Here is a 21,700-nt window from a genome sequence, read left to right on the forward strand (position 1 = left end):
TTCCCATAATTGATATCTAGTCTCATAGCCTTGTGGTCAGAAAAGATACTTTATTTCAATATTCTTAAATTTACCAAAGCTTGATTTGTCTCCCAAGGTATTGCCTATCCTGGAGAATGTTCCATGAGCACTTGAGAAGAAAGTCTAATCTGTTGTTTTTGGATGGAATGTCCTATAAATATTAATTAAGTCTGTCTTGTTTAATGTATCATTTAAAGCTTGTGTTTCCTTATTTATTTTCATTTTGGATCATCTGTCCATTGGTGAAAGTGGGGTGTTAAAGTCCTCTACTATGATTGTGTTACTGTCAACATCCCCTTTATGGCTGTTAGCATTTGCCTTATGTTTTGCGGTGCTCCTATGTTGGGTGAATAAATATTTACAATTGTTATATCTTCTTCTTGGATTGATCCCTTGATCATTATGTAGTGTCCTTCTTTGTCTCTTGTAATTAGTCTTTATTTTAAAGTCTATTTTGTCTGATATGAGAATTGCTACTCTAGCTTTCTTTGATTTCCATTTGCATGGAATATCTTCTTCCATCCCCTCACTTTCAGTCTGTATATGTCCCTAGGCCTGAAGTGGGTCTCTTGTAGACAGCATATATATGGGTCTTGTTTTTGTATCCATTCAGCCAGTCTTTGTGTTTTGGTTACAGCATTTAATCCATTTATATTTAAGATAGTTATCAATATGTATGTTCCTATTACCATTTTCTTAATTGTTTTGGGTTTGTTATTGTAAGTCTTTTCCTTCTGTTGTGTTTGCTGCCTAGAGAAGTTCCTTTAGCATTTGATGGAGAGCTGGTTTGGTGGTGCTGAATTCTCTTAACTTTTGCTTATCTGTAAAGGTTTTAATTTCTCTGTTGAATCTGAATGAGATCCTTGCTGGTTAGAGTAATCTTGGTTGTAGGTTTTTCCCTTTCATCACTTTAAATATGTCCTGCCACCCTCCCTTCTGTCTTGCAGTCTCTCCTGAAAGATCAGCTGTTAACCTTTTGGGGATTCCATTGTATGTTATTTGTTGTTTTTCCCATGCTACTTTTAATATTTTTTCTTTATATTTAATTTTTGATAGTTTGATTAATTTGTGTCTTGGCATGTTTCTCTTTGGATTTATCCTATATGGGACTCTCTGCACTTCCTGGACTTGATTGACTATTTCTTTTCCCATATTAGGGAAGTTTTCACCTATAATCTCTTCAAATATTTTCTCAGTCCCTTTGTCTCTTCTTCTTCTGGGACCCCTATAATTCGAATGTTGGTGCGTTTAATGTTGTCCCAGAAGTGTCTGAGACTGTCCTCAATTCTTTTCATTCTTTTTTTTTTTATTCTGCTCTGCGGTAGTTATTTCCACTATTTAATCTTCCAGGTCACTTATCCTTTCCTCTGCCTCAGTTATTCTGCTATTGATTCCTTCTAGAGAATTTTTAATTCATTTTTTTGTGTTGTTCATCATGGTTTGTTTGCTCTTTAGTTCTCCTAGCTCCTTGTTAAACGTTTCTTCTATTTTCTCCATTCTGTTTCCAAGATTTTGGATCATTTTTACTATCATTACTCTGAATTCTTTTTCAGGTAAACTGCCTATTTCCTCTTTATTTGTTTGGTCTGATGGGTTTTTACCTTGCTCCTTCATCTGCTGTGTTTTCTCTGATCTCATTTTGCTTAACTTACTGTGTTTGGGATCTCCTTTTCGCAGCTTGCAGGTTCGTAGTTCCCATTTTTTTTGGTGGCTGCCCCCAGTGGCTAATGTTGGTTCAGTGGGTTGTGTAGGCTTCCTGGTGGAGGAGACTGGTGCCTGTGTTATGTTGGCTGAAGCTGGATCTTGTCTCGCTGGTGGGCAGGACCACGTCCGGTGGTGTGTTTTGGGGTGTCTGTGAACTTATTATGATTTTAGGCAGCCTCTTTGCTAATGGATGGGTTTGTGTTCCTGTCTTGCTAGTTGTTTGGCGTGGGGTGTCCAGTACTGTAACTTACTGGTCGTTGAGTGGAGCTGGGTCTTACCATTGAGATGGAGATCTCTGGCAGAGCTTTTGCTGTTTGATATTACATGGGGCTTGGAGGTCTCTGGTGAACCAATGTCCTGCACTCGGCTCTCCCACCTCAGAGGCTCAGGCCTGACACCTGGGCAGAGCACCAAGACCCTGTCAGCCACACAGCTCAGAAGAAAAGGGAGAAAAAAGAAAGCAAGAAAGAACGAAAACTAAACAAATAAAATAATGTTATTAAAATAGAAAAAATTGTTAAAAATAAAAATGTAATTAAAAAAAGAAAGAAGAGAGCAACCAAACCCAAAAACAAATCCTTCAATGCTAACAAGTGCTATAAACTATACTTAAAAAAAAAAAAAAAAACGGACAGTCAGAACGCTAGGACAAGTGGCAAAAGCAAAGCTATACAGTCAAAATCACACAAAGCAGCATACACATACACACTCACAAAAAGAGAAAAAGTAAAATAAATAAATCTATCTATATATGTATACATAAAAAATAAAAAAGGAAGGGCACAACCAAATCAATAAACAAATATACCAATGATAATAAACTCTAAATACTAAACTAAGATAAATATAGAACCAGAAACAAATTACATGCGGAAAGGAAATCCCAAGTCTACAGTTGTTCCCAAAGTCTAATGCCTCAGTTTTGGGATGATTCGCTGTCTGTTTAGGTTTTCCACAGGTGCAGGGTATATCAAGCTGATTGTGGAGATTTAAACCACTGCTCCTGAGGCTGCTGGGAGAAATTTCCCTTTCTCTTCTTTGTTCACACAGCTCCTCGGGTTCACCTTTGGATTTGGCCCTGCCTCTGCGTGTAAGTCACCTGAGGTGTCTTTTGGGAAGTCTGAGGTCTTCTGCCAGTGTTCAGTAGGTGTTCTGTATGAGTTGTTCCACATATAGATGTAGTTGTGATGTATTTGTGGGGAGGAAGGTGATCTCCACGTCTTACTCCTCTGCCATCTTGAAGGTGCCCCCTGAGCTCCAAAGGATCATCTCTGAGCCTCTGAAAAGCCTCAAAGCCACTTCTGAGAAATCTGTGATGTTTCTGCCAGGGGGCAGGCGGCGTTTAGGGCCGTCCATTGAGGACCCAACTTGGAAAGAAAGTCACTGACCCTGGTTTAGATTTCACTGTGTCTGTTTGCTGTCTTACATTCGGCGCCTTTCCTGATGTCTAATATTCCTTCTTCTCTTTCTATGTCGCTGTATAGTACATGTATCTCAGTCCTCCTGGCTGGAATATTTATCCATCCATGTGGTCAAATATTCATTCAGACGAGGGCCATGCCCGAGGGATGGTGGAGCAACAAGACAGGAACTGGAGTCTCCGGCAGCTCGGAACCTTACTGATCTTAGAATGCTCACCTCCAGTCCTGGGCACGGTCTCCCCCTGCTTGTACCAGGCTTGGTCTTTGTGACCACTGGGATACTGCAAAAGGGATGTCAGGGTATAGTGGAGACTTCCATTTTAATCTTGCGTTCTTTATCTCGGACTATAATAGGGGCTGGGTGGGCACGCAGCCAATTCATAAATTTTAAATTGCACACTGTTTTGAGTAGTGTGATGAAATCTCGCATAATCCTGCTCCCTCCCACCCAGGATGTGAAACATTCCTCTGTTCAACGTATGCTGCCTGTTAGTCACTTAGTAGCTGTCTGGGTTATCAAATCAACTGTCCCAGTATCTCAGTGCTTATGTTCAATTAACCCTTATTTTACTTAATAATGGCCCTGAAGTGCAAGAGTAGTGATGCTGGCAATTCAGATATGCCAAAAGGAAGCTGTAAAGTGCTTCCTTTAAGTGAAAAGGTGAAAGTTCTCAACTTAATAAGGGAAGAAAAAATATCATATGCTGACGTTACTAAGATCTATAGTAAGAACAAAAAGATCTATGGTAAGAATGAGTCTTCTGTCTGTGAAATTGTGAAGAAGGAAAAAGAAATTTGTGCTAGTTTTGCTATCGCATCTCGAACTGCAAAAGTTATGGACACAGTACACGATAAGTGCTTAGTTAAGATGGAAATGGCATTAAATTTGTACAATAAGATATTTGGAGAGAGAGAGACCACTTTAACATAACTTTTATTACAGTATATTGTTATAACTGTTCTATTTTATTATTAGTTATTGTTGTTAATCTCTTACGTACCTTTATCATAGGTACGTAGGTATAGGAAAAAACATAGTATATTGCAGGATTCGGTACTGTCCATGGTTTTGGGCATCCACTGGGGGTCTTGGAACTTATTCCCTGCAAATAAGTGGGGGACTGCTGTGTGACTGTAGAGCTGTGTGACCATTGAGCTTTGATTCCTTTTTTCACCTGCAAAATGAGCACTGTGTTTTGTGATAATATAGTCATAATGCTTCTCTCTCAGGTTTGTTCTGAAGAGTAAGTAAGATTTACATTTATATGTAAAATACTTAATACATACCAAGCATCTAATAAATGCTTACTACTCCTGCTGTTACTACTGCTAACAATAAAAATTATAGTGACAGAAAATACAAAGATGTTGAAGTGTGATGGTTTCTGTCAATTGTGACCAGCTGCAGAAATGCTCAGAGTCTCTATAGCCAGTTTTTCCTCAATTTCTGTTTTCTAGTTCCTTCAGTGATCCTTAAAGAGTGGTCTGCCTATAAAGGGAAGTCACCTCAAACCCCTGAGCTGGTGTCTGCCCTGACATTTCGGGAATGGACTTGCCCAAACCTCAAGAAGCTCTGGCTAGGCAAAGCAGTTGAGGACAAGAACAGAAGGATGCGTGCCTTCCTGGCCTGTATGAAGTCAGACACACCCAGTATGCTCAATCCGGCTAACGTCCCCACCCATCTGCTGCTCATGTGCTGTGTACTCCGGTAAGCCATGTGACCGGGAAGTGGTCAGTTCATTTCTATTTTATTTTTTTTGACATTTCCTTTAAGCACGTGGTTTTTATGGTATTTTGAGGTGGGGAAGTTTTATGTTTACTTTAGACTTCAGAAACATTGGAAATCAATTGCTATGATAGTCTCCTCAGTTTATGATCTGTCATCATCAGCCCATGCATAAACACTCTTTTATTTTTGGTTTTATATTTGGTTTTTGTCCCCTTCAGCCTTTCTTCCTGATTCAGTCCCCTTCTCTCTACCCATAGTTATCCACTCTTGGGTATTTGATGTGTGTCCCTCCAAGCCATCTTCCATATATTTTTATATATATATATATATATGTGCATGCACAATCTATAGTGATGTTTATATGTGTAGATTTTTTCCTTTTTTAACATGAAAGATACTGTGTTGTACATATTCTATTTCTTACTTTTTCACTCAGTGTTATTTTGTAGATCTTTCTGTATTCGTATATGGTTCGTTCCTGATGACTGCTGAATTATATTCCAACAATTACTTATATCATAGACTTTATTTGTTGTTTGATAGTTGTTTCCAGTTCTGGGATATTGCAAACAGTGCTACAGGGAATATCTTCATAGATGTCTCTGTATCTTTGTGTTCCTGTGTCAGTTTATCTGAAGTATGTATTTAGGAGTTGAAGTCCTGGATCCTGTAAATATGCATATAGATTTTTTGCCAAATATGGCCAAATTGCTCTAGATTATATTTGTTCTAAATTTATAGTCCTATGAAGAATGCATAAGGGTTTCTATTTCTTCATATTATTGCCAGGGCTGATATCTTATAACTTCTTAATTTTTGCTAATCCAGTGGGTTTCAAGTAGTATCTTTTATTTTAATTTGCATTTATTTGACTACAGATGAGGTTGATCTTCTTTTTTATATATATTAGCCATTTGTTTTCACATTCTCTGAAGTGCCTATTTATCTTGCAAATTTTCTTTTAGGTTACTTGTCTTTTTTCTTTCTGATTACAGAAGTTTCTTGTGAGATTGGGATTGACATATATACACTACTATGTGTAAAATAGATAACTAATGAGAACCTGCTGTATAGCACAGGGAACTCTACTCAGTGCTCTGTGGTGACCTAAATGGGAAGGAAATCCAAAAAATAGGGGATATATGTATACATATAGCTGGTTCACTTAGCTGTACAACAGAAACTAACACAACATTGTAAAACAACTATACCCCAATTAAAAAAAGAAAAAAAAGAACAATACCCAAGAAGTGACAATGGTGACAGCAACTGGCTATCTTTATGCAAATGTAAATTTGGTTCAACTTTCTTTAGGGCAATTTAGCAATCTGTATATAAATGACAATTTAACAAGACTGTATGTTAAACCTTCAATACATAATATACCCTAAACAAATAAACATAAAAATAAAGCAAATATCTTTTCTATATCTGTGTGTACATGTGTCAAATATCTTTTCCAGTCAGCCACAATTTTTTAGAAATTTATGTACAATATCCTTTTTAGAACAAAAGTATTTCATTCTCACTGACCTTTCATTATGATTTCATACATACAGAAAAGTGGGACTTCCCTGGCGATCCAGTGGTTAAGACTCTACCCTTCCACCGCAAGGGGCGTGGGTTCCATCCCTGGTCAGGGAACTAAGATCCCTCATGCCACACCATGTGGCGTGGCCAAAAAAAAAAAAACACACAGAAAAGTTGGAAGGATAGGATGGCAAGCACTCATATGACCACCACTTAGATTCTGTAATTAACAGCTTTATACCATATAACCATATAAACACTCATATGACCACACTTAGATTCTATAATTAACAGCTTTATACCATATAACCATATAACTATCCCTCTCTCCATCTCTAGCCATCCATTTATCCATCCTTTTTGATGCATTTCCAAGTAATTTGCAGATATCAGTACACTTTACCCCTAACCAATAAGTATTTAAGTTGATTTTGTCAAACCCATCAATCTGTACATTTATGGTGCGTGCTTTGGGGATCTTATTTAATAAATTCTTCCCTACCCCTGGGTCATAAAGATGTGTCTACTTTTTCTGTAACTATAATGTAACTGTTTACATTATAGTTTTATAATGTTGCCTTCCATGTAAGGTCTTTAATATAGTGGGTATTTATTCTGTATATGCTGTATAAAATGATCTAATTTTATTTTCTCTACATAATAAGCCAGTTTTCCCAACCCCGTTTATTAAATGACCTGTTCTCTCCCCATTGATTTGTGTTACCACCATTATTAGGTACCAAGTTCCTGTATATTCTTGAGTCCATTCCTGGATTCTATTTTGTTCCATTGCCTACTTGCTGCGTTGCCAGTATCACATTCTTCGAATTATTAACGGTTTGTAATTTGCCTTAATATCAGGTCAGGTAAATCTCCACTCTGCTTTTCTTGTTGCAGACTTGTACTAAATATTGTTGAACCACATAAATCTTTTATTTTTAATATCTTTATTGGAGTATGATTGCTTTACAATGTTGTTAGTTTCTGCTGTAGAACAAAGTGAATCAGCTATACGTATATACATATCCCAATATGCCCTCCCTCTTGCGTCTCCCTCCCACCTTCCCTATCCCACCCCCCTAGGTCGTCACAAAACATGAAGCTGAACTCCCTGTGCTCTGCAGCGGCTTCCCACTAGCCATCCATTTTACATTTGGTAGTGTATATATGTCAATGCTACTCTCTAACTTCGTCCCGGCTTCCCCTTCCCCCAGTGTCCTCAAGTCCGTTCTCTGTCTGCATCTTTATTCCTGCCCTGCCACTAGGTTCATCAGTACCACTTTTTTACTTTCCATATATATGTGTTAGCATACGGTATTTGTTTTTATCTTTCTGACTTACTTCACTCTGTATGACACACTCTAGGTCCATCCAAATCACTACAAATAACCCAATTTCGTTCCTTTCTCTGGCTGAGTAATATTACATTGTATATATGTGCCACATCTTCTTTATCCATTCATCTGTCGATGGACACTTAGGTTGCTTCCATGTCCTGGCTATTGTAAATAGTGCTGCAATGAACATTGGGGTACGTGACTTTTTTTTTTTAATCACACCACCATCCCCACCCCCCAGCGGCTTTCCCCCCTTGATGTCCATACGTTTGTTCTCTACATCTGTGTCTCAACTTCTGCCCTGCAAACCGGTTAATCTGTACCATTTTTCTAGGCTCCACATACATGCATTAATATACAATATTTGACTCTTTTTGAATTATGGTTTTCTCAGAGTATATGCCCAGTAGTGAGATTGCTGGTTCATATGGTAGCTCTACTTTTAGTGTTTTAAGGAACCTCCATCTGTTCTCCATAGTCGCTGTATCAATTTTCATTCCTACCAACAGTGCAGGAGAGTTCCCTTTTCTCCACACCCTCTCCAGCATTTATTGTTTCTAGGTTTTTTGATGATGGCCATTGTGACTACTGTGAGGTGATACCTCATTGTGGTTTTGATTTGCATTTCTCTAATGATTAGTGATGTTGGGCATGTTCTCATGTGTTTGTTGGCAATCTGTATATCTTCTTTGGAGAAATGTCTATTTAGGTCTTCTGCCCATTTTTGGATTTGGTTTTTCTTTGTTTTTGTTTTCTTTTTGATATTGAGCTGCATGAGCTGCTTGTATATTTTGGAGGTTAATCCTTTGTCAGTTGCTTTGTTTGCAGATATTTTCTCCCATTCTGAGGGTTGTCTTTCCATCTTGTTTATGGTTTCCTTTCCTGTGCAAAAGCTTTTAAGTTTCACTAGGTCCCACTTGTTTATTTTTAATTTCATTTCCATTGCTCTAGGAGGTGGGTCAAAAAGGATCTTGCTTTGATTTATGTCATAGGTGTACTGCCTATGTTTTCCTCTAAGAGTTTTATAGTGTCTGACCTTACATTTAGATCTTCAATCCATTTTGAGTTTATTTTTGGATATGGTGTTAGGGAGTGTTCTTTTTTTTCATATTCATATTCTTTCTAGGAAGTGTTCAAATATCATTCTTTTACATGTAGCTGTCCAGTTTTCCCAGCATTACTTATTGAAGAGGCTGTCTTTTCCCCATTGTGTATTCTTGCCTCCTTTATCAAAGATAAGGTGACCATATGTGAGTGGGTTTATCTGTGTGCTTTCTATCCTATTCCATTGATCTGTATTTCTATTTCTGTGTCAGTACCATACTGTCTTGATTAGAGTAGCTTTGTAGTATAGTCTAAAGTCAGGGCACCTGATTCCTCTAGCTCCATTTTTCTTTCTCAAGATTGCTTTGACTATTTGGGGTCTTTCTCTGCATTAATTTTGTATTCTGCTACTTTACCAAATTCATTGATTACATCTAGTATTTTCCTGGTGGCATCTTTAGCATTTGCTGTGTATAGTATCATGTCATCTGCAAACAGTGACAGTTTTATTTCGTATTTTCCAATTTGGATTCCTTTTATTTGTTTTTCTTCTCTGATTGCCATGGCTGGCACTTCCAAAACTATGTTGAATAATAGTGGCAAGAGTGGACACCCTTGTCTTTTTCCTGATCTTAGAGGAAATGCTTTCAGTTTTTCACCATTGATGATGATGTTGGCTGTGGGCTTGTCATATATGGTCTTTATTATGTTGAGGAAAGTTCCCTCTGTGCCTACTTTCTGGAGCGTCTTCATCATAAATGGATGTTGAATTTTGTTAAAAGCTTTTTCTGCATCTATTGAGATGATCATATGGTTTTTCTCCTTCAATTTGTTAATATGGTGTATCACATTAATTGATTTGCATATATTGAAGAATCCTTGCATTCCTGGGATAATCACCACTTGATCATGGTGTATGATCCTTTTAATGTGCTATTGGATTCTGTTTGCTAGTAGTTTTTTTGACGATTTTTGCATGTATGTTCATCAGTGATATTGGCCTGTAATCTTTTTTGTGACATCTTTGTCTGGTTTTGGTATCAGTGTGATGGTGGCCTCGTAGAATGAGTTTGTGAGTGTTCCTCCCTCTGCTATATTTTGAAAGAGTTTGAGAAGTATAGGTGTTAGCTTTTTTCTAAATGTTTGCTAGAATTTGCCCGTGAAGCGATCTGGCCCTGGGCTTTTGTTTGTTGGAAGACTTTTTTTTTTTTAATGTCTTACTAAACTTTATGGGGATTTACTTCTTTTTTAACATCGTTATTGGAGTATAATTGTTCTACAATGATGTGTTAGTTTCTGATTTATAACAAAGTGAATCAGCTATACATATACATATATCCCCATATCTCCTCCCTTGTGCATCTCCTTCCCACCCTCCCTATCCCATCTGCCTAGGTGATCACAAAGCACCAAGCTGATCTCCCTGTGCTATGTAGCTGCTTGCTGGAAGACTTAATCACACTTTCAATTTCAGTGCTTGTGATTGGTCTGTTTATATTTTCTATTTCTTTCCGGTTCAATCTTGGAAGGTTGTACTTTTCTAAGAATTTGTCCATTTCTTCCAGGTTGTCCATTTTATTGGCATTTAGTTCCTTATAGTAGTCTTTCATGATCCTTTGTATTTCTGCGGTGTCAGTTGTTACTTCTCCATTTTCATTTCTAATTCTGTTGATTTGAGTCTTCTCTCTTTTTTTCCTGATGAGTCTGGCTATTGGTTTATCAATTTTATTTGTCTTCTGAAAGAACCAACTTTTAGTTTTATTGATGTTTGCTATTGTTTCCTTCCTTTCTTTTTCATTTATTTATGATTTGATCTTTGTGATTTCTTCTGCTAACTTTGGGGGTTTTTTGTTTGTTTGCCGTTGTTCATCTTTCTCTAATTGCTTTAGGTTTAAGGTTAGGTTGTTTATTTGAGATGTTTCTTGTTTCTTCAGGTAGGATTGTATTGCTATAAACTTCCCTCTTAGAAATGCCTTTGCTGCATCCCGTGGATTTTGGTTCATCGTGTTTTCATTGTCATTTGTTTCTATTTATTTTTTGATTTCCTCTTTGATTTTTTCAGTGATCTCTTGGTTGTTTAGTAGTGTCTTCATTAGACTCCATGTATTTGTATTTTTTACAATTATTTTTTCCTGAAATTGATATCTAGTCTCATAGCGTTGTGGTCAGAAAAGATGCTTGATACAATTTCAGTTTCTTAAATTTACTGTGGCTTGATTAGTGACCCAAGATGTGATCTATCCTGGAGAATATTCTGTGTGCACATGAGAAGAAAGTGTATTGTGTTGTTTTTGGATGGAATGTCCTATAAATATCAATTACGTTCATCTGGTCTAATGTGTCATTTAAAGCTTGTGTTTCCTTATTTATTTTCTGTTTGGATCATCTGTCCATTGGTATAAGCGGGGTGTTAAATTCGCCTACTATTATTGTGTTGCTGTCAATTTCCCCTTTTATGGCTGTTAGCATTTGCCTTATATATTGAGGTTGTCCTATGTTGGGTGACTAGATACTTACAATTGTTATAGCTTCTTCTTGGATTGATCCTTTGATCATTATGTAATGTCCTTTCTTGTCTCTTGTAATATTCTCTATTTGAAAGTCTATTTTGTCTGATATGAGTGTTGGTACTCCGTCTTTCTTTTGATTTCCAGTTGCATGGAATATCTTTTTCCATCCCCTCACTTTGAGTCTATATAGGTCCCTAAATCTGAAGTGGGTCTCTTGTAAACAGCATATGTAGGGTCTTGTTTTGTATACATTCAGCCAGTCTGTGCCTTTTGGTTGCAGCTTTTAATCCATTTACATTTAAGGTAATTATTGATATGTATGTTCCTATTACCATTTTCTTAATTGGTTTGTTTTTGTTTTTGTAGGTCTTTTCCTTCTCTTGTGTTTCCTGCCTAGAGAAGTTCCTTTAGCATTTCTTGTAAAGCTGGTTTGGTGGTGCTGAATTCTCTTAGCTTTTGCTTGTCTGTAAAGGTTTTAATGTCTTCATCGAATTTGAGTGAAATCCTTGCTGGTTAGAGTGATCTTGGTTGTAGGTTTTTCCCTTTAATTACTTTAAATATGTCCTGCCACTCCCTTCTGGCTTGCAGAGTTTCTGCTGAGAGATCAGCTGTTAACCTTATGGGGATTCTCTTGTATGTTATTTGTTGCTTTTCCCTTGCTGCTTTTAATATTTTCTCTTTGTGTTTCATTTCTGTTAGTGTGATTAATACGTGTCTCATCCTGTTTCTTCTGTATGGGACTCTCTGCACTTCCTGGACTTGATTGTCTTATTTCGTTTCCCATGTTGGGGACGTTTTCAACTATAATCTATTCAACTATTTTTGCAGACCCTTTCTTTTTTTTCTTCTTCTGGGACGCCTATAATTCGAATGTTAGTGTGCTTAATGTTGTCCCAGAGGTCTCTGAGACTGTCCTCAATTCTTTTCATTCTTTTTTCTTTATTCTGCTCTGCAGCAGTTTTTTCCACCGTTCTGTCTTCCAGCTCACTTTCCATTCTTCTGCCTCAGTTATTCTGCTATTGATTCCTTGTAGAGTATTTTTAATTTCAGTTATTGTGTTGTTCATCTTTGTTTGTTTGCTCTTTAGTTCTTCTAGGTCTTTGTTAAACATTTCCTGTATTTTCTCCATTGTATTTCCTTGATTTTGTATCATCTTTACTATCATTACTCTGAATTCTTTTTCAGGTAGACTGCCTATTTCCTCTTCATTTGTTTGGTCTGGTGGGTTTTTACCTTGCTCCTTCATCTGCTGCATATTTCTCTGTCTTCTCATTTTTTCTAATTTACAGTACTTGAGGTCTCCTTTCCCTGGGCTGCAGGGTTGTAGTTCCTTTTGTTTCTGTCCTCTGCCCCTGGTGGTGAGGTTGGTCCCGTGGCTTGTGTAGGCTTCCTGATGGAAGGGATTGGTGCCTGCGTCCTGAGGGGGTGGAGCTGAGTCTTTTCCCTCTGATGAGCAGGGCCACTTCAGGTGGTGTGTTTTGGAGTGTCTGTGAGCTTAGTGTGACTTTAGGTAGTCTGTGTGCTAATGGGTGGGTTTGTGTTCCTGTCTTGTTTTTTGTCTTTTGTGAGGTGTCCAGCACTGGGATCTTCTGACAGCTGGGTGGAGTCGGGTCTTGGATTTAGATAGAGGCCTCCGTGGGAGCTCTCGGTGATTAATGTTCCCTGGGGCTGGAAATTCTCTAGTGGTCCAGCACCCTAGACTCTGTGCTCCCACCCCAGAGCTTCAGGCCCAACATCTGGTCGAGGGACCAAGACCTCACAAGTCACTCGTCCCAGCAATAAAGCAGATTTTTAAAAAAGACTAAGAAAACCCCAGAGTAATGGTAAAAAGTAAAATCAAACAGAAAGAAGGAAACATGCACACACAGAAGAAACAAAAATGGACCCAAATAAGTCATAAAGCAAGAGAACAACCAGGCAAGCAAAACAATCCAAGAACGAAATCAAACAATTAAAAAGAAAACTGAGAAAAAAACACATAACTGAAAAACAAAACCAAAGCAGACTGCTAACTGAAGAATGAAGCAAAGAAACAAAACAAACTGACAAAGATGATAAACAAAATAGGAAAAGAGAAAGGGGAAAGAAGACTGAACAGAAAAGCAATGTAGATTTAGAAATATTAAAAAAAATAAAGTAGAAAATATCTTAAGGAAGAAAAAAAAGACAAATAAAATCCCAGAGAAATGGTAAAAACAAAATCAAACAAAAACAGAAACAAGGAAACATACACACACATAAAAGAAACTGAAGCAGAGCCAAATAAAACAAAAAGCAAGAAAACAACCAGACAAATAGAAGAACTCAAAAACGAAATCAAATAATTAGGATTAAAACTAACAAAAACACATAACCTAAAAAACATACCAAAGTTTTGTGCCACGTGAAGAATAAAGGAAACAGAACAAACTGATAAAAATGACTTTAAAAAATAATAACAGAAGAAAAAGGGAGAAAGCACAGGACAACAGAAAAGCAAAGTAGAAATGGAAATATATATAAAAAAGAAAAATATATTAAAGAAGAAGAAAAAAATAAGGGAAAAGAACACAGAAGAACAGAAAAGCAAAGTAAAAATAGAAATATATTTTAAAAAGATAAAAATAAAAGTGAATATGTTGTAAAGCATAGAGATCCCAAAAGACTAAATTTAAGAAAATATACTAAAACAAAAACAAAGCAAGAAAAAAATGAAAAACAAACAAAAAAGCCAGAAGCAATGACCGAATGAATCAAAGCATAGTAATATTAATAGTAATAATTATGTTTCCCTGGGATCTCTGCTGTAAGTGTCCTCGCACACACCGTGAGCCACAGCCCAACTCCGCCTCCCCAAGAGGCCCTCCTGTGCCTGTGGGCTGGTCTCTGGAACTGCTGTGGGCCCTGTGGGGACCACTTAGACTCTGATCTGACCCATTGCTGCATGTGTTTTCCCCCAAAAGTCCACAGCTCCCAGAGCTAGACCATTTTCATTTGTGGGAACACTCATTGTCTACTCAGATATTCCGTAGACGCAGGGTCTACCTAGCTGATCATGGGGATTTAATCTGCAGCTTGTACAGCTGATGGAAAGATTTTCAATCTTATTCCTTGGTCACCCTGTCCCTGGGGTTCAGCTTTCGTTTTATCCCCACCTCTGTGGGTGGCCCACCCACAGGAGTCTGGTCCTGAGGCTGCCTTCTAGCTCTCGGGTCTGCCCCTGTGAGCACCAGGCACAGAGGTGATATGACTGCTTGGAACGTGGGAGCCCCAGTGGCACCAAATGCCCACATGAATCTTTATTGTTCCATATGTAATTTAGAATTAGTCCAGTTTCCACAAAATCTTGTCGGGTTTTTTTGGTCAATGAATTGGATTTATAGATTAATTTAGGGAAAATTGACATCTTTATAATGTTGTCTTCCCATCCAAAGATCATAGTTTACTTCTCCCTTTATTCAGGTCTCTTTCTTTATGTTTTTTTATTTTTTGAAGTATAGTTGATTTACAGTATTATTTTAGTTTCAAATGTACAGAAGTTTATGTCCTAAATAGAGTTAATTTTCTTTCATAGAGGTCTTCTGCATTTTAAATTAATTCCTAGGTACTTGATATATATTATTGTGATTGTCAATGGTATTCTATTTTTTTACACGTTTTTTACACATTCTACTTTTTTACACGTTTTTTACACATTGTTTATTTGCTGATGTAGAGTAAGTTTTTGTGCAAAGAGGAAGTCAGTCCCTACAAGTCACCAGAGGATTACAGAGCTTTGAGCTTTGAAACTGGACAAACCTTAGTTTGAATTCTGGCTCTGGCACTTTTCAGCTTGGATAAGTCACTTTAACCTTTTAGAGCTACAGTCCCCAAACTTTTTGCCACCAGAGACCAGTTTCGTGGAAGACAGTTTTTCCACGGTTGGGGGACGTGGTTCAGGTGGTAATGCAAGCGATGGGGGGGATGGTTCAGGCAGTAATGTGAGCGATGGGGAGCGGCAGATGAAGCTTCACTCAGTTGCCCACCACTCACCTCCTGCTGTGCAGCCCAGTTCCTAACCAGTCCACGGCCCGGGTACTGGGGACCCCTGTTCAGAGTATCCATTTTCTCACCATAAATGGGTGTAATAATTGTTACTTCTCAGAGCTGTTTGAGGATTGAGATAATGTATGCAGAGGCTCTATCACATAATAGATTCTTAATATGTGTTAATATTCTAACTGCCTTGACATTAAGATTGGTGACTTAAGAAGTCTTCCCAATAAGAATAATGGATAGGATTCATTCCTCCTAGCTCCTTAACACATTCCTGGGCCACAGCCCTACATTATCACATATTAACTCTTGAATTATATGTTTTACCTTTTTTCTCAAAAGTATAGTAATAGCTCATGTTCCCATTTGTTTGATTCTCTGGGTTTTTTGGAATACATCCAAAACATGAAAGTAAGTTAAAATGGCTTATTAATAGCTCTAATAGCTATCACAAAGACTATGCTCTAATAGGTTCTATATGCTTGCCCTGAAAAGAACCCCTTAGTCTTCTGCTCAACCTATTTATCCTTAATTTAGACACATTTCTGACAATTTGGTCATCTGATTTCCCAGTGTACAACAGATCAGTAGTAGCAAATTCAAGGGAGGTGAGACAGGGAGTAAGAGCTATTCTTAGAACCAGCCCCAGTGATACCAATTATAAGTGATAGGTTACTCCCTAAAAGCAAGGGAAAAGATATAAAGATTACTTTTAAAAAGACCTAAACACCCCAAAAGAAGAAGCACCATCTGAAGTCTTTTAGTGTAGGGGGAAACTGCCCTGTGAAAGTCAGTAACTCATATATAAGATCATTATTACAGCATAAGGCAGTTATCAGTGTTTACAGAATAATCAAGAACACATTCTATAATATTACATCCTACGTACCTGACCTTGTGCTAAGTCAGCCCTTTTTATACGATGCTATTAATCCTCATAATAGTGCTGAAAAGTATTATTTATCTCCATTTATAGAAGAGGAGACAAAGGCTCAAAGAGAAGTGACTTGCAAAGATTACATAACTAATAAGGGGTTGTGCAAGAGTTTGAACCCAAGTCTCTCCAACTTCCAATTCCTTTGGTTTTTTTAACATCTTTATTGGAGTATAATTGCTTTACAATGGTGTGTTAGTTTCTGCTTTATAACAAAGTGAATCACTTATACATATACATATGTTCCCATATCTCTTCCCTCTTACGTCTCCCTCCCTCCCACACTCCCTATCCCACCCCTCTAGGTGGTCACAAAGCACCAAGCCGATCTCCCTGTGCTATGCGGCTGCTTCCCACTAGCTATCTATTTTACGTTTGGTAGTGTATATATGTCCATGCTACTCTCTCACTTTGTCACAGCTAACCCTTCCCCCTCCCCATATCCTCAAATCCATCCTCTAGTAGGTCTGTGTCTTTATTTCCGTCTTACCCCTAGGTTCTTCATGACCTATTTTTTTCCCTTAGATTCCATATATATGTGTTAGCATACGGTATTTGTTTTTCTCTTTCTGACTTACTTCACTCTATATGACAGACTCTAGGTCCATCCACCTCACCACAAATATCTCAATTTCATTTCTTTTTATGGCTCAGTAATATTCCTTTGTATATATGTGCCACATCTTCTTTATCCATTCATCCGATGATGGACACTTAGGTTGCTTCCATGTCCTGGCTATTGTAAATAGAGCTGCAATAAACATTTTGGTACATGACTGTTTTTGAATTATGGATTTCTCAGGGTATATGCCCAGTAGTGGGATTGCTGGGTTGTATGGTAGTTCTATTTGTAGGTTTTTAAGGAACCTCCATACTGTTTTCCTAGTGGCTGTATCAATTTACATTCCCACCAGCAGTGCAAGAGGGTTCCCTTTTCTCCACACCCTCTCCAGCATTTATTGTTTCTAGATTTTTTGATGATGGCCATTCTGACTGGTGTGAGATGATATCTCATTGTAGTTTTGATTTTCATCTCTCTAGTGATTAATGATGTTGAGCATTCTTTCATGTGTTTGCTGGCAGTCTGTATATCTTCTTTGGAGAAATGTCTATTTAGGTCTTCTGCCCATTTTTGGATTGGGTTGTTTGTTTTTCGTTATTGAGCTGCATGAGCTGCTTGTAAATCTTGGAGATTAATCCTTTGTCAGTTGCTTCATTTGCAAATATTTTCTCCCATTCTGAGGGTTGTCTTTTGGTCTTGTTTATGGTTTCCTTTGCTGTGCAAAAGCTTTTAAGTTTCATTAGGTCCCATTTGTTTTTATTTCCATTTCTCTAGGAGGTGGGTCAAAAAGGATCTTGCTGTGATTTATGTCATAGAACGTTCTGCCTATGTTTTCCTCTAAGAGTTTGATAGTGTCTGGCCTTACATTTAGGTCTTTAATCCATTTTGAGTTTATTTTTGTGTATGGTGTTAGGGAGTGTCCTAATCTCATACTTTTACATGTACCTGTCCAGTTTTCCCAGCACCACTTATTGAAGAGGCTGTCTTTTCTCCACTGTATATTCTTGCCTCCTTTATCAAAGATAAGGTGACCATACATGCGTAGGTTTATCTCTGGGCTTTCTATCCTGTTCCATTGATCTGTATTTCTGTTTTTGTGCCAGTACCATACTGTCTTGATTACTGTAGCTTTGTAGTATAGTCTGAAGTCAGGGAGCCTGATTCCTCCAGCTCCATTTTTCATTCTCAAGATTGCTTTGGCTATTCGGGGTCTTTTGTGTTTCCATACAAATTGTGAAATTTTTTGTTCTAGTTCTGTGAAAAATGCCAGTGTTAGTTTGATAGGGATTGCATTTCCTATGGTTTTTAAAAGGCAAAATGATAGAAAAATGCAGTTTTAAAAATTAACATAAAGTCTTACTGGAAATTTAAAATTCAACTTTAAATGAAATTTAACTTATCCTAAGTACTGCATTGCCCATCAATGTAAAGACTGGGTAGGGTACTTCACTGGTGGCACAGTGGTTAAAAATCCACCTGACAATACAGGGGACACAGGTTCAATCCCTGGTCTGGGAAAATCCCACATGCCACGGAGCAAGTAAGCCCATGCACCACAACTACTAAGCCTGCGCTCTAGAGCTTGTAAGCCACAACTGCTGAGCCCGCATGCCACAGCTACTGAAGCCCGCGTGCCTGGAGCCCATGTTCTGCAAAAAGAGAAGCCACCACAATGAGAAGCCTGTTCACTGCAATGAAGAGTAGCCCCCACTTTCCGCAACTAGAGAAAGCTTGTGCACAGCAACAAAGACCCAACGCAGCCAAAAAAATAATAATTAAAAAAAAAAGACTGGGTAGGAACACTGAACTATGCCCTGATTGAGTATTAGTAATCTAAACTCCTCAATTGCTTCTAGTAACTATAGTTAAGAGATACCTCTCATGAAAGTAAAGTACTGCTGGGCAAGTTGTGGCTAAAGCTTAAGTTGGTGCAGCTCTTGGACATTTGGCCTAGAGAAATGAGAGTCTACTAGGAAAGCTTGATACAGTTGGAGGAAGGCAGAAACTTTATACATATAATAATCACAACTGAGGAGGGAAGGATAATGAGGAACTCTGTCAGGCTTCTAGGGGTGGGATGCAGCCCTGTTGAATGAGGAGAACCATGTACCAAGGCCCTACCATTTCTAGCACAGGTTCTTTACAATCTCAACCATTTTCCGGAAATAGAACATGAAATTGAACAAAGTTGTTTCTCTAGATTCATGGCTGAAGTTGCAGAGTCTCTTCAGAGAAACAGTTCTATTAAGAAGCAGCAGATTCATTCCCAGCTGTACGTAATAGAATATTTGAGTTAACCATGTGCCATCCTGATATATAAAGAGTAAAGGTATATAAAAACTAGTCTTTGTTGACCTGACAAAATAATTCTTAAGTTCGTTGGGAAAAGCAAATGAGTAAGAATAGATGGAAATTTTTTTTTAAAGATCAGTAAGTGGAGTCTTGGCTCAAATAACGTCAACAAAAAAGCCAGAATGTATTATAAATGTATACTAAAATGATATGATACTGGCACAAAAATTGACAGGTCATTGTTAGAGCAGCTAATACTAAGACCCTAGACACATAATAACTTAAAATTTGCTAAAGAAAGCTTCACAAATCAATGAGGAATAGATGAACTTTTTAATAATTGTTGAGAAAATTGGGTTGGTATCTGAGGAGAAAACATCAAGTTAGAGCCCTACCACACATAAATTCTAGATAAATTGATTATAGAGATAAATTTAAGGGAAAAAAAGATAACAGGTAGAATAAAAACCAAGCAATGATTTACCTGATCTTGAGACAAGAAAGCAGTTTTTTAAATGAAAATTAAAAAAGAAGCCTCAAGCCCAGGGCATTGTCAAAAACAATAGCAAAATCAATGGCAAACAATCGGGGGGACAAATATCTCAGTTACCTGTGGCTGCAATACACCATGCCAAAAATTTAACTGGGAGATCTGAGCAATAAAACAACCATAAAGGTCTTGGATACGCTCTCATATAGTCCTGGGAATCTGGAAGATTGTGTACATGTACAAGTCTGCATACAGACTCAGGAGAGACTTAGAGCCCCAATTACATATTCATACCTGGCTGAACATGACACCTACATAAGAAAAAAAAAAAGCCAGACATAAACTGCTTGAATTTTTAATGCATGCCCCAACCTACATATAGATCCCCTTTGCAAAAATGGAAGCTTTATTGGCCCAAGATGTTTATGCACAACCTTTGACTAATCATTGGCTGGCTAATAAGTTATGATGATCCAAGAGAGACTCCTAGGAAGCTAGCCCTAAAAATGAAACGAATTAAAAGTAAAAATAAAAATCTGAGCAAGGACATCAGGCTACACACTGCAGGAAAGATAGACTCTCCAGAATTGGTTCAGACATGTCACTAAACAAATATAAAAGCAGCAACTACATTGCTTTGGGAGGGAGTCAAAAGTCCAGAGTTGCTCAGTATATTATCAAAACTGTCCAGTGTCAAATAGAAAATTACAAAAGTTGCAAAGAAATAATGTGTGTCTCATACTCAGGACAAAAAGCAGTCAATAGAAACTGTCTCCGAGGGCATATGGATATAGGACATAGTAAATAAAGACTTTTAATCAGCTCCTATAAATATATTCAAAGAACTAAAGGAAACCATATTTAAAGAATTAAAGTATGATAACAAAGATCTATCAAATAGAGAATAGCAATAAATAAATAGAAGAAATCTATCAAGGTGGTGGGGCAGAAGGAGGTATGGAACTCACCTCTCCCCATGAACACATAAATACGTCTACATATGGAGCAATTCTCACTGAAAACTAACTGGAAACCGGCAGAAAGACTTCTGTACAACCAAGGCTACAAGAAAGATTCACCCATAATTGGGTAGGAAGGGAAGAGAAGCAATCAGGTCAGGCCCTGTGCCCCTGGGAGGGAACTCAGAGGAACAGGGAGATTACACTGGTGGAGATTCGCCCTGGGGAGTAAGCTATTTGAACCACAGATTGGGTGCCCCAGAATCCGACACAGGGAAGACAAGCCCTCTTGACTGATTGGAGGACCACAGGAGGGCTGTGGGAAGCCTGGATTGAGCATGAGGAGCATGTGCGTGCTGGCTTACCCTCAAGGCAGGGCAGAGAGGGCAGAGTGAGGACTGCTCCAGAGGCTGCCAGGTTTCCCACGACTGCCCTGGCCCCAACCCCAGCCCAGTGACTGCTCCAGACCCACTTATCCATGATGCAGCGTGGCATTGGATCCAGGGCTGCCACAACCAGGGAGAAAGCTCAGATGTGGGACACAGGCTACTGAGTCCCAGGGGGGTGTCTGGGTGGGCCTGTGGCATCCATTGTTGGTGCATCAGAAGCGGCCCAAAACTCTAACGGTGGCCACTCTACCACAGCTCACCCACCCCCATACACACTGAGAATCAATTCAGGCCCCACCTACCCTGTGGTGTGGCTTCACAACAGGACTGGGGCAGCGGAGGCTGAGGGCAATGATTGGATGTGAGGAACAAAGGGGACTTGGACCTGAGACTGCGTCTGAACAGAGCAAGGGAAACAGTTCCTGGTGCCTGCAGAGGCAGTGCATTGGAGACAACTTGGACCTCTGTCTACAGCTGACATGAGCCCAGAGCCCACACGGGCCCCCCTTCCTTCAGCACTAGCCCCCTCTGGGGCAAAGGTCCCAGTGCAGGGAGAGGGGAAAGCACATACTTAAAGGGAACAGAGCCAACTCGGCTGGATCCTAAGGGCTTCCGCTTCAGCATCTTGGGACCTAACCCCACACGGACAAGGTGGTGATGGCTACTGAACAGAGGGGAAGCCCTGCCTCACACCAGGCTCCTCCCCTAACACCTTCATCTCCAGCCCCACCTCCCAACAAGGTGATAGCTGCCAGCACACCCTG

General features: G+C 38.7%; 1 protein-coding gene across 3 annotated transcripts in view; it reads left to right on the forward strand.

Moving 5' to 3' along the window:
• FAM120C (family with sequence similarity 120 member C) overlaps nucleotides 1–21,700 on the forward strand; it is a 138,815-nt gene that overhangs the window by 67,971 nt on the left and 49,144 nt on the right. For all 3 annotated transcript variants that reach the window (XM_030850126.2, XM_060291811.1, XM_030850127.2), the window contains exon 10: nucleotides 4,605–4,854. In XM_030850126.2, the coding sequence (XP_030705986.1) occupies nucleotides 4,605–4,854 (250 nt within the window). The remainder of the gene's footprint in view (nucleotides 1–4,604; nucleotides 4,855–21,700) is intronic.

Source organism: Globicephala melas, chromosome X (assembly GCF_963455315.2).
Source record: "Globicephala melas chromosome X, mGloMel1.2, whole genome shotgun sequence".
Lineage (NCBI taxonomy): Eukaryota > Metazoa > Chordata > Mammalia > Artiodactyla > Delphinidae > Globicephala > Globicephala melas.